Source organism: Cynoglossus semilaevis, chromosome W (genome assembly GCF_000523025.1).
Source record: "Cynoglossus semilaevis isolate Cse_v1.0 chromosome W, Cse_v1.0, whole genome shotgun sequence".
NCBI lineage: Eukaryota > Metazoa > Chordata > Actinopteri > Pleuronectiformes > Cynoglossidae > Cynoglossus > Cynoglossus semilaevis.
Window position 1 is genome coordinate 15,700,373 of NC_024327.1, and position 12,535 is coordinate 15,712,907.

Sequence of the window (12,535 nt, forward strand, 5' to 3'; positions counted from 1 at the left end):
AGGTCTGTGCTCTTGTTGGTGATTATTGTTGTACATTTATTCCTGATTCGACTGATAATATTACACAGATCAATGGTGAAGTGCAAGCTTTACAGGAACATCTCCAATCACAAAAAGATGATTCACATAGGACTTGGGACAAAAATCTGCTTTCCTGGCTCACTTCCAGTTCCTGGTGGAGTATCCTTTTAAAAATGCTTATGCCTGTTTTGATCTTGCTCTGTTTGATTTCAACTTGTGTAATACCGTGCATTAGGTCAATGATTGCTAAAAGGGTACTACTGTATGTGCATGCTTTGTACCAACAAACGTATTCTCTCATTACCACTGCCCCACTAATTGACGAGAACACCTCAGCTGTTTAAAGTGTTCAACTGTGGTACAGTTCCGAAATGATGTCTGCAGAAAATCTAATTGAAGTTGTACATGATTGATGATGAGAAGTTGTTCTATTTCACAGTTTAAATTGAAATGTAAAACAGCAGGGAATGTTAAGATGTTCTAAATACATTTATTCAATCTTTACAATATATTCATTGTATTAAGTTTCCATATCAATTTATACAGTTATTGAATGCTGTTATTGTGCTGTACTAAAAGGAAAAGTGCTGAAGACAGGTGTGCATGCTGATAGTTTACATAACAGGATGATATGGACAGCACTGAATGGTACCGACTGTTACACTTGGAGATAGAGACGGGACACAGAACCGGTGGGACCAGCTGACTTTCCACTATTCATCCTCTTCAGGGCTTTTCTTACTTCATCCTAAATTCATTCTAATCTGATCTACCTTCTTCCTAATAGTTTCTGGCTCCTCATCCCTACGTTCCCTTTCATTTTCCTCATTCAACAACTCCTTAAAGTACTCCTTCCATCTTCTCAGCACACTTTCCTCACACGTGATTACATTCCCCTCTCTGTCCTTAATCAACCTCACCTGCTGCACATCCTTCCCAGCTTGATTTCTCTCTCTCGCCAATCTATACAACTCATTTTCTCCTTCCTTTGTGTCCAAACTCTCATACAACTCCTCATATGCCTTTTGTTTGGCCTTGGCCACTTCCCTCTTCACCTCCCTTGTCCTCTCTTTGTACTCCAGTCTGTTTTCTTGTGTTCTCTCACTGTCCTATCTCTTCTTTGCTAATCTCTTTCTCTGTACACTCTCCTGGACCTCATCATTCCACCACCAGGTCTCTTTGTCTTCCTTTCTCTGCCCAGAGGACATACCTAGCACCTTCCTACCTGTCTCCCTAATCGCTGTAACTGTGGTCCCCCAATCATCTAGGAATTTCTCAACACGGCCCAGAACTGCCCTTACTTCCTTCCTGAAGTCTTCACAACATTTCTCTTTCCTTAACCCTTGTAAGGTTTTCGGGTCTAGGTGACCCCTGGGCCTGTGTACAAAAAATGCGAAGGACTGCACAAGGGTTACTTTCCACCACTTGATCTTCTGCTCTGTCTTTACTCTCTTCCTTTTTTTCACCTCCATCGTCATCTTGCACACTACCATCCAATGTTGTATGGCTACACTCTCACCTGCCACCACTTTACAGTCTCTAACCGCCCTCAGATAACCTCTTCTACATAGAATATAATCTATCTGTGTGGACCTGCCTCCACTCTTGTAAGTCACCCTGTGTTCCTCTTTCTTTTGGAAATCAGTGTTTACCACAGCCAATTCCATTCTCTTTCTACCACTGTCTGTCCTTCCAAGTTTCTATCCCTAACACCAAACCTGCCCATCACTTCCTCATCTCCTCTGTTCCCTTCCCCTACATGACCATTAAAGTCTGCTCCAATCATCACTCTCTCTCCCCTGGGGATGCTCTCTATCACGACCCAGCCCAGCTCATTCCAGAAGTTCTCCTTTTTACGCGTCCCATCAGCCGGGTGATGATTAAGTCATGTAAACAGTTTGGAGTGGGTCAGTCATTCCGCTTTGCTGTGCTGCAAGTGCTCGTCTCCAAGATGTGCTGAAATATGGGCTGTATGTATTCCTATGGGAGAAGCAAAAGTCAACAAGAAAAACCATCAACGTTGAGGGATATAAAAGCAAGCATCCATCTCTATTAAAGTACCCAGTTTATGTTAGAGGACCTCAATCCTCTTCGGACTGTAAACTGGTCCTGAAAATACGCACAAAATGTCTACTCTTCTCTGCATCATATCAGCTAGTTTTCTACTTTTCCCTGTAATTGTACCTACATTCAAAGTTCCAAACTTCAGACCAACACTTCTATCCTTCCTCTTTTTCTTGTCATGTCTGTGACGGTGGTCACCCCTCCAGTGGTTCCGGAGGCAACGGGGGCCCCACCCCCCGTGGTTCGGAGGGCGACGGTGGTCACCCCTCCAGTGGTTCCGGAGGCAACGGGGGCCCCACCCCCCGTGGTTCGGAGGGCGACGGTGGTCACCCCTCCAGTGGTTCCGGAGGCAACGGTGGCCACACCCCCCATGGTTCGGAGGACGACGGTGGTCACATCTCCAGTGGTTCCCAGGGGGCTTGGGGACGTTGCACCCTCCGAGGTTTTTGTTTCAGTGACTGACGCTTCCTCAGCAGTTCTTGGTCCGGCTGGGAGAGCCTTTGTGACTAGTGGTATGCCTTGGTCTAGGGAAGGGACTCCTTACCAGAGACACAAGTTCCCTAGACCAAGGTACAAAAAAGGGCCAGGCCAAGTATAAGGGTACTTGGGCCTGGAATTTTTTTTTTTTTTCTTTTCTTCCGTTTTTCCCCTTGTGCCTAGTTTTTTTTTCATGTTTTTGAATAGGCCTTGTTTCAGTTTCTGTTTTGGTATCCCTCCCACCCAACCAACCCAGAGGGTTGGTGGTAGGCTTTTGGACGTCCGGGGAATGTCCATTAGGAGGGGGGTACTGTCATGTCTGCCTGTTGTGGGGTAATCTGTGGGATCACACTCACCTGTTGGTAATTAGCTTCACTTGTGTCACCTGGTGTTCCCTGTGTATATATACCCCTCTCCCTCACTCTGTCGTGGTTGGATCATTGTGATGTGTTAGATCAGTGTGATTCTGAGTGTTCTTGGATCATTGTTCAGTTCGTCCTGTCAGGCTGTTCGTGTTCGTGAGTTTCCTACTCTGTGTTTCCTCGTGTTCCGTGTTTCCTCGTGTTCCAAAGAGAATTCCATGCCATTCCATGGTATGGAAATAGTTTTAAATTGCATTATTGATTTGACAAAGGTTTTACACCGGATGCCCTTCCTGACGCAACCCTCAGCATTTATCCAGGCTTGGGACCGGCTCTATAAAACACTGTATTGTGCACCCTAATGGCCTTCTGTTAATGAAAATAACATAAATCTGACTGTAAGCATTTCCCTGCTGTACTAATATCAGTTTGTAAAAGATAGTATTGCCACAACACTATGAACAGAATGGCATCATTCAGATGCCACTGCAGAGATGTCATTTATTATGTATTTTTCAGACTATAAGGCGCAGTTAAAATCCTTAAATTTTCTCAGAAATCGACAGTGTGCCTTATAACCTGGTGTGCCTTATGTAATAATTCTGGTTGTGCTTACTGACCTCGAACCGATTTTATAAAGCCAAACCACACAGCGCATCACACATGATGGCACACAACTGAAGGACACTGGGAGCACACAATGACGTTTAACTCTGTTATCCCAATTAGAAGATGCTCAACAACAATTGTTACAGTATGGTTGTGTAACCCAAATCCGTGCAACGTCACGTCGTGCCTCCCAACACCCGGAGACTTTACGTTGTGTTTTTGTATAGTCGATTTATGGTGTGATGCAGGATGACTCAGACGCATGGCTGTCAATTTTTTTCTCTCATTTTTTTATCAATACAGACAAAACACACACACTCTCTGCAAAACAACATCCACACTTCTGCATGAAACAGCGTCAAAACAACAATACGGTGACCATCCGGAACAAAAATAATGACAACCACCTGACTCTGAAGGGGCGAACAACAACAGCGTCCTCCAGTGTCCAACTTAGGTCACGACCATTTTCCACACATCTTCATCTCTATTGATCTGCGACTCCATGCGCGCCTATCTCATCAATATTGTCAAAACCCAAGTGAAGCAAACTAATTCAGGGCTTGCCATCCTTCTGGGTGGATTAACCAAAGAATTCCAACCGCTAAATATTGGTGTTAACAGTGCGTTTAAAGTTAAATTACGAGCTGCGTGGGAGCATTGGATGACAGAAGGCGAACACACATTCACCCAAGACAGTGAAGCAACGCCGGGCGAGTTACGCCACTATTTGCCAGTGGATCGTGGATGTCTGGTCTAAGATATCAGTCTCAAATGTCGTCCGAGCTTTCACGAAGGCCAGAATCGTCACTGAACAACAAATTAACAGCAACGAGACTGACTCGGATAATGACGAAAGGGATCCAGACGTGCTTGATTGACTGTTTTGTTACGCTTAATGCACCTTATAACCCGGTGCGCCTTATGTATGAAAATAAACCCGTTCATTGATATTGTGCATTATATACTAAATACTTTCTATTTTAGACATACAATAACTGCACAAAATGTCAAAAACAATGTACAGTACATTTACACTTAATGTACACTGTCTTGGATTTAGCAACATGTAGTGATGAAGTTGCATGTTGTTGTTAAATTCCCTGTTTTGAAATAATCATAGTGATTCACTTCTGACAACGTATCACTTACACAAATTCATATACCATCCATCCATCCATTTTCATCCGTTACCGGGTCGTGGGGGCAGCAGTCACCACCCAAATCACATTGCACTGCACCAACCCCCCCAAACCTTCCTGCAGGTGGTGAGTCCACTGGAAGGTACCAACTGCCCTAACTGGAATTCGAACTTGCCCAGGAGGTGAACCCTGGGGTTCCACACCAATGACAGAGACATTGCCTCTGGGCCACCAAATTCATATACAATTACTGCAATTTGAAAAGGTATACCGAATCTGATACAGTGCATATTGAACAGGTGACAAATTACTGGATTTTTAAAAAGTGTATTGCTGGAAAGGGCATGCATTTTAAGTTATTTTGTTCTTGAGTGAAAAAGAGTTGCGTTTCTTTTATCATGAACGTGTCAGCACCAGTTTGTGGGATTTGTAGTGGAACCAATGGTTTTACCAAAACACTGCAGATTAAAAACAAAACATATATAAAATTACGCTTATATGTTTTCACAAGTTCAGGCCTCAATTTATTTAATTGATGAGTGGATATTCCATAAATGGGAAGCCATACTGACTGATAAGGACTGAGATACGTTTCTGCCTGTTTTATAGCAGTAGCCAAAAGGCCACAATATACAGTCCCTACAGTCAGCACTTTTCTAAGACTGCATCTAAGACCGATCAATTCAACCCCTGCTCAGCTGTGTAGTCCCTTTTGGTTGTTCCTACTCACTGCTCTGCATCTGTTCACAATGGGTTTGAGTTAAGAAACATGCACACCTTCCCTTCATTAGTGACTGACACAGAAAGTAGATGAGTAACTGATAAAGCCTACAAATGCAAGTTGATTCCTGCACATAAAAAAGGTAGAGACACATGTTAGAGTGATCTTTATGGAGTGATACACAAGTACGTTTTGATTGCACAGAAGCATACATGGTGATTGGTGGAGTACTAGAGCACTTTAAAGCCAGAGGAAGTGCTAAAAAGGGCAGGAAAAGATTATAGGCATCTGTTCCAAATGAGATAAACACTACACTGAAAGAGTACGAGCAAGCTGTTGCCACTTTGCAGTCTGTCACTGTTATTTTCTCACACTTTGCTACAGATGTGGTGCCAGGATAGGAATTGAGCAATACTTGAGTTACAGGAAAAAAACAAACAAACAATATACCTTGTTGAGCTCATATTTGTAGGGGATCTTGAGCATCTCTGTAGCTCTGATCATAGCCTGCATGGCCGTGAAGATATTCTGGTAGACCAGTTTGGTGAAACCTCTTTTGTCCTCGTCAGAGTAACCGGTACCGTGGATGATCCTCATCTGTTTAATGAATGTGCTCTTTCCACTCTCACCAGTGCCTGACCACAACATAGTCAAAGAAAGACAACAAATCAGGATTTAGCAAAAAAGACATTCACAAAAATTACGGATTTAACGTCTACAGTTGTGTGAGCACAATCTGACCCACAACATTTAGCGACTACTGCTAATGACTAATGCATCTCTTCCCTTGTGTGTAACCAGTAATACTGAATTGCACTGTTGGGCATCCACTGCAATTTAGTATGACTGTAACACTCATTGTTATATACTGATATTTATGTGCGTATGAAACGCATTGATGCGTGAGCAAATGTTGGCTCTGTTCACACAGCAGGCAGTTATAGCATTTCTGATGCCATTACCTAATGCATTAGGCGCCGGGTTAATTGTCTTATTCTTGTGTGAGCCTGGAGGGAAACATGAGGACTGAAACGGTTTACATGTGAGGTTAAAGCAATGGTTCCAACGTAGGGGGGCGGGCATCGACATATTGCAGGTGGGGCACAGCCTGGCATGGACGAATCCAAATTAAATCAATACAAATAAACAAAACCAAGGATATATACACAATAATGCACACTGTGAAATGTAGTAGTTGGATAACTCTGAAGTCTACAGGATTTGATTTGATGATTGTTCTAAGTCCTTAATCCCATTAAGTGAACTTCATTTTAAACATGACCTCAGATGTTCAATAGTATGAATTTTACAAACCTTTATTCTTCTTTTGTGATAATACTGCATAGAATAATATTATTATATCAAATGCATTATGTGGTATGGGGGAAGGCTTCTTAATTTACTATCGTCCACTCAGCCATCAGGTACATTTTGGAACACTTGGCAATCACTCAGTCCTTAAATGCATCACAGCATCAAATGCATGGAGCTGCCTTTTTCCAAATGGGTTATGATACAAAAAATGATGTATGCTTCAATATCATTATATTATACATTCAATATCATTATATTATACATTATAATATATTATATATTATATTATCATTATAAAAAATGAATGAGAGGAGAACAGGGGAAATTAATTCACTGCTAAAAGCTTAGCAGTACCTGATGAGTGAGTTATTACAGAGCGAGAGAGAGAGAGAGAGAGAGAGAGAGATAGGGATCGGGATTTTACTCTTGGGCAAGAGACAATGCATTTCACTAATACAGTTCATAGTTTTTGTGCAGTAGTCAAAACAGTTTATAGCCCTGTCTATGAAGATTCTCAGTCATCCAGGTCATGGTTAAGTCGTTTCATTGGAACTGAAGAAGGTTCTAGAACTGAAGAAGCCTCTTGGATGAGAGGTGAAACGTCTTTTAGAAAATTCACGTCCAGTTGCCTAACAGAACTTTCAAACCAGTTTATAGCCCTGTTACAGGGTGTTGTTAAATGACAGGGTCTGCTTGGATATGCTTTTTTTAAGGGGAAAACCTGTATAAATGTTGCAGAATTATAATTAATGGCAACGATGGGACAATCATTTTGCATCCTGGTTACCTTGGAAACTAAAAATATTCTTAAATGTATTCTATTCTAATTACTGTAACTGTGGGAATTCTTTAGAATACATGCGAGGTTTGTTTAATTTAGAGGTAAAAGTTCTAAAACAGACTTATTTTTATTTGAACTGTCAAACTAGTTGAAGTAAAATTAGCTATAGGTCCTTATTCTACCTTTGTTGTTTGTTTAGTCATAGATCACATGACACCTACCTTCATTTGACAATTATCTTTTGTTTGGCTAGAAGGCAGTAAATATAAACCTGTTAAGTCACCACCAAGGTTGTTTTATGCTACTTTTTTTTGCTTTTCGAATCACATCAATTTTAGGATTACATGCCATCAGTTTCCTCCATACACCTGTTTTTCTGTAACTACGAACATGTGTGTGAAAGGGAGGGCCTTTTTGAACTAGGTTCATTGCTCTTTCGAGGACCACAGTTGGCCTGTGCTACTTTTGTAAATGAATGACATTTAAAAAATAATTAAGCAGATAAAGACAAGGATTATAATTATTCACGTCAAGCTCTTCTGGCTGTCAACATTTGTTGGACAGAGTGGTGATAAAGGACACAACTACATGTGTTAAACACACCTTAGCTGTTATAGAAATGTCAAAAATGTTGACACTGATTGTTACAAACTAAATTCCCCTTACAATGACATTAAGATCAGATTTAGTTTGTCAAAATCTGGAAAAGTTGATGGGTGTGAAACCTTTAAACTAGTGTTACGTGCGCATTAGTATCTAAAAAGGAGAAAACTGTCGCAATGACAGTGTTACAATGGATGCATTATTTTATACTTTAGAACTGTAATTTCAAAACATTGCCAATAGTTAATATTAATTAATAAATAATATGATAAAAGAATAATAATTATAGGTGCGAATGAGTCACAGGAGTTATATACAGAGGTGACCAGCCTGGGTTTGAGATTTTTGGGTCAGCAATGGACGACACTACTTTTGGTCCGCTTATTTGTCCTTAAGATTATGGCTCATTTGCAAAGTAAAATGAACTTGAATGGATATTAGTGTATTTGTTAAGTACTATTTGCAACGCTGAGAGAGATTGGGTAGTGAAGAATCCAAATCCTGGCTTCACTGTGTGTGAAGGAGCATACACTTTTCAAAGTAATATCCAAAGAGCTGTCAAAACTGAAGTATGGCTCATAAACTATTCTAGCTACTACTGTAGCTATTTTTTAAATTTACTCAACACACACTTTTATATTATAATGTAATAAATGTGTTTAATGATAATTAAAAATATTTGTTTTTAATTTAAAAGACAAAATTTGCAACTGGAAAGGTTTGTTTTCATGATTAACGGGAAACAAACACATAGGGATTTCCAAGACCAATGCTCTCACTACAAATGCATGAGATAATGGAGCCAAAAGGAGCAAAACACATTGAAAACTTCCTTCAGTATACTTGACCACAAGTGGTATGAGTGTCCTGATCCAACATAAAACATGGACACCAAAGAAAACACACAACTCCTTATTGATTCAGAGGCTGTGTGGAAGATAATGTTTGACTCACTGACATGACTTAGTTTGCCATAAAGTGGAGTATGTGTTTGTTTACTACTGAGCATCATGGTGTTCCAAAACTGTGAGCAGTCAGATTACCACCTTCCTATTGATGCTAAACTGAGTTCTCATTGTTTTACAAACAGGATTTTGAATTTTTAAAGTAATAATAATTCATGATGTTGCTGCATTACAAGTGAATCATACATGTGGTAAACCACTACAGGAAACATTTATCTTTCTCCAACATAATGGATCTCACCAAAGCTTCTCAATGTCTCCATATTCAAAGACATTAAGTGTACACATTAGAGGCTTGCTGCATAACCACTCTGAAATGCAATAGCCTATATAGATAGGGCCTACTGATAAGCACCTGCTGCTAAAAAAAAATAATGCTGGGTGTAAATGCTGTTCATTGAACATACTGTATAAAATAATATTTAAGGGTTGCTGTTGGCATTTGATTAATGAGTAAGCTATTAGGTATTAAAAGAGATTATAGGTGACAATGAAACTAGTATTTGTCTGTTTTCAAAAAGAGAGGTCACTTTCAGCTCACTCAAATCCTGTTTAAGGGGATTCATTCCAACACAATTAAATACAGGCAAAAGGGAAATGTTCCTCATTTAACCTCAAATTACCAAATTGTCAAGGTGCAAAAATAGACTCTTAAGATCTGGGTTTTTGACCACATTTATAAGGTATCTTTAATGCATCTGCTCAAGAACAGAGAGGAAAGGAGTGGAGTGTTTTAGCATCCATCCACTGCTACAGTCATCACATTTAATGGGCTTTTTTGTTGGAAATCTATTTAAAACTGAATGGGGATAAATGGGGACATGTTTTCCTCGTATCACTTCATTATAACTGCTACTTCTTAAAGCCTAGTGGTGACCAAACCTTTAAATTTACAACGCCACACCTGTTGGCAGAGGTACCCACAATATAGTCCTGTTCTTATATATCTTTAAACTAAAATCTGACTGGGACTTCTATCATCCATACCTTAAGATACTTGTTTACCATCTACAATACAACAACACAACAATTCATGGGTACCATCTACCATCTAGCACATGACTGACAAGCTGACTGACACAATTGTCAAATGGATAATGAGGGACTGTAGACTAATTAATATTGTTGAGGACGTCTTCAACAAAGTTTTTAAAGTATATCTCAATGCATTCTGCAAGCCATCTTTAATTTTGGAGTTAATTTTTTGAAATAGTTCCATCATTTGGATTGGCCACAAAAAAAAAAAAAAAAAAAAAAAAAAAAAACTTTCCTGGATTGGCTGTTGCCCTTCTATGGCTTTTTCCGGGTGTTGTTTGTGCCATCAGTATGTTGAAAAGGACATTACATCTATAGGATAATTTAGATAATCATAACTGTTTATGTTTAGAACACAATATATGTTTCTGTTTGTCTAAAGAGGTCCACGTTTGTGTGAACTGTACACAAGTAACCCAACAATTTGTGAGTCCAATGTGAATGTGTACTTGCATTTATAAATCTGCGCTATTATTATTTTATTATTGGGATGACAACATAAGATGATAGTCCCAAGACTGGCTACAAACTACTTCTCTTCCTTTGTATACACCTATGATGCAGACAGTTTCACAAAAGAAAGACTAAATGCAAAATTAACAAAACAACTTAGTAATGAAAAAGGTCAAGGTCTGCTTTCAGTGACACATAGTCTTTAGTACTTAAGTAGTTTTTGTCATCTAGATGTGCAACTTATTTTTTAGTAAATTAATGAAGTCAGTGCCATTCATTATTCAAATCTAAAGCTTGTTGCACATTAAACAGCAAATGTGATAAAAAGCAACATTTAGTGTGCACTGTTGGATCAAGTTGTTGATCACGTTTGGCAAAGTGATGAGGACTGACATAATCAATTTCTCAAATCTAATCTATTTGTTTTTTTAATCAGCTGTTTTTCTTTTTTAACACCATGGAGTCTATTACAGGCCCAACTAGACCACATCTTCTTCCTAGGCTGAACCGGTCAATCTGTGCACTCCACTCAAACAAACACCCACTTCCAAACTTCAATCAGGTGTGAAAGACCTCCACCTACCTTCTACCACCCCCTCCCCCCTTACGTCCTGGCAAATGTTGTATTTGGTGAAAAGAATTCGCCCCACTGTTTTCCCTACCCGCGTTTGTCCCCACCGAGCTTACCGAGAAGCAACAGTTTCCGTTCCCGGCGTGCGTCCCTCTTATCCCGGCGGAGCTGCCTTTCGATCTCGTCGTTGATCCGCCTGGCTTCCTTCGCCTCCTCGCTCAGGCAACACGCCATCATGGATTCCAGGGTCATTCTCTCCTCCTTAAAAAAATAAAAATAAATCAGCATACACTTTCCACCTTTCCTTCTTACTGATTCTTACAGATATCCGATTTGCGGGAGTATAACAAGATAACACACGGAGGCCTGTGGATGTGAAATAACGTCTGCCTACAGACCTGTTTGCGGTGAAATACACGCGTGGATGCCCTTATAATAAGCCCGAACAGCGCACAGATTGTGCGGGAAAAGACGAAGATAAGACGTAGAGAATGTTAGTGTCTCCCCATCCCCTGGTTCGGTTTGCTTTCCGGGCTTCCAGGTGGCTTCAATACAAAGTTTGAGACTGAATATCTGTGCGATCTTAATTGGTGTAATCTGCTTTTCCCTTCTCAATATGATCAACAGATCCCTTTAAGACACATCCTTTGTGCAGCTTAGACTGATCCCGTTAGACATTACCATCCGCAACTTCATTAAAGTCTTCAATATTACACATGTGACCAAAACATCAACCAAAACAATCCCTGGCGTGTTTGTCCAAGTTATCGTCGTGAATCAGGCGAAAGGTGGAAGGACATAAATAAAGCAGACCCCGTTTATTTTCCAGTGACTCGACTCCTGGGCGTGGTAAGGCAGAATATGGCGGACTTTCACTCCAATCCGCTAGGCAGGAACACAGTACAGTTATCGCTCTCCGTCTAAAAAAAAAAAACCCAAACAAACAAACAAAAAAAACCCAAGAAAGCCGCACATAACACCGGAGCCCACGACACAGCGAGGGGGGTATATATCCCAGATTCACGTCAGCGGCTGAAAACCATCCACTCCTCCACTGGCAGGCTGACGTCGGCCTCGCATCGACAAGGGGGAGTGTCACGTCAAAGCAACGCCACAGAGTATTTATACCCCAACCTGTGGAACAGAAAATATGTACCACAGGAATGGATGGAGTGAACTCATGCCTCTTTCACCTATGGCGTAAAGTCACCTAAAGTTTCATTTTTTTTACTCATTGACTACGACGTAACGTAATTAACAACGCGGAATCGCGGTATAGTAGACATTGAATATAGTCATAATTCATCAATGACCAATGAGGAAAAAAGTATTTTAGCGTCTTTCTTTTTGTTAACTAGTTTGATTTTTTTTTACAATGAGCCATTCATTATTTACAATACATGAAAAGCGATCAAAT

At 40.3% G+C, this 12,535-nt stretch overlaps 1 protein-coding gene across 3 annotated transcripts in view; it reads right to left on the reverse strand.

The window, feature by feature from the left end:
* LOC103397278 (guanine nucleotide-binding protein G(q) subunit alpha-like) overlaps window positions 1–12,315 on the reverse strand; it is a 23,901-nt gene extending 11,586 nt beyond the window's left edge. Inside the window, exons 1-3 of one of the 3 annotated variants that reach the window (XM_008335485.3) lie at window positions 11,932–12,315; window positions 11,235–11,379; window positions 5,847–6,031 (exon numbers count right to left, since the gene is read on the reverse strand). In XM_008335485.3, the coding sequence (XP_008333707.1) occupies window positions 5,847–6,031; window positions 11,235–11,370 (321 nt within the window). In that variant the 5' untranslated portion in view covers window positions 11,371–11,379; window positions 11,932–12,315. The other 2 variants (XM_008335486.3, XM_025052729.1) reach the window with 2 other exon arrangements.
* Between the last annotated feature and the right edge of the window lie 220 nt (window positions 12,316–12,535).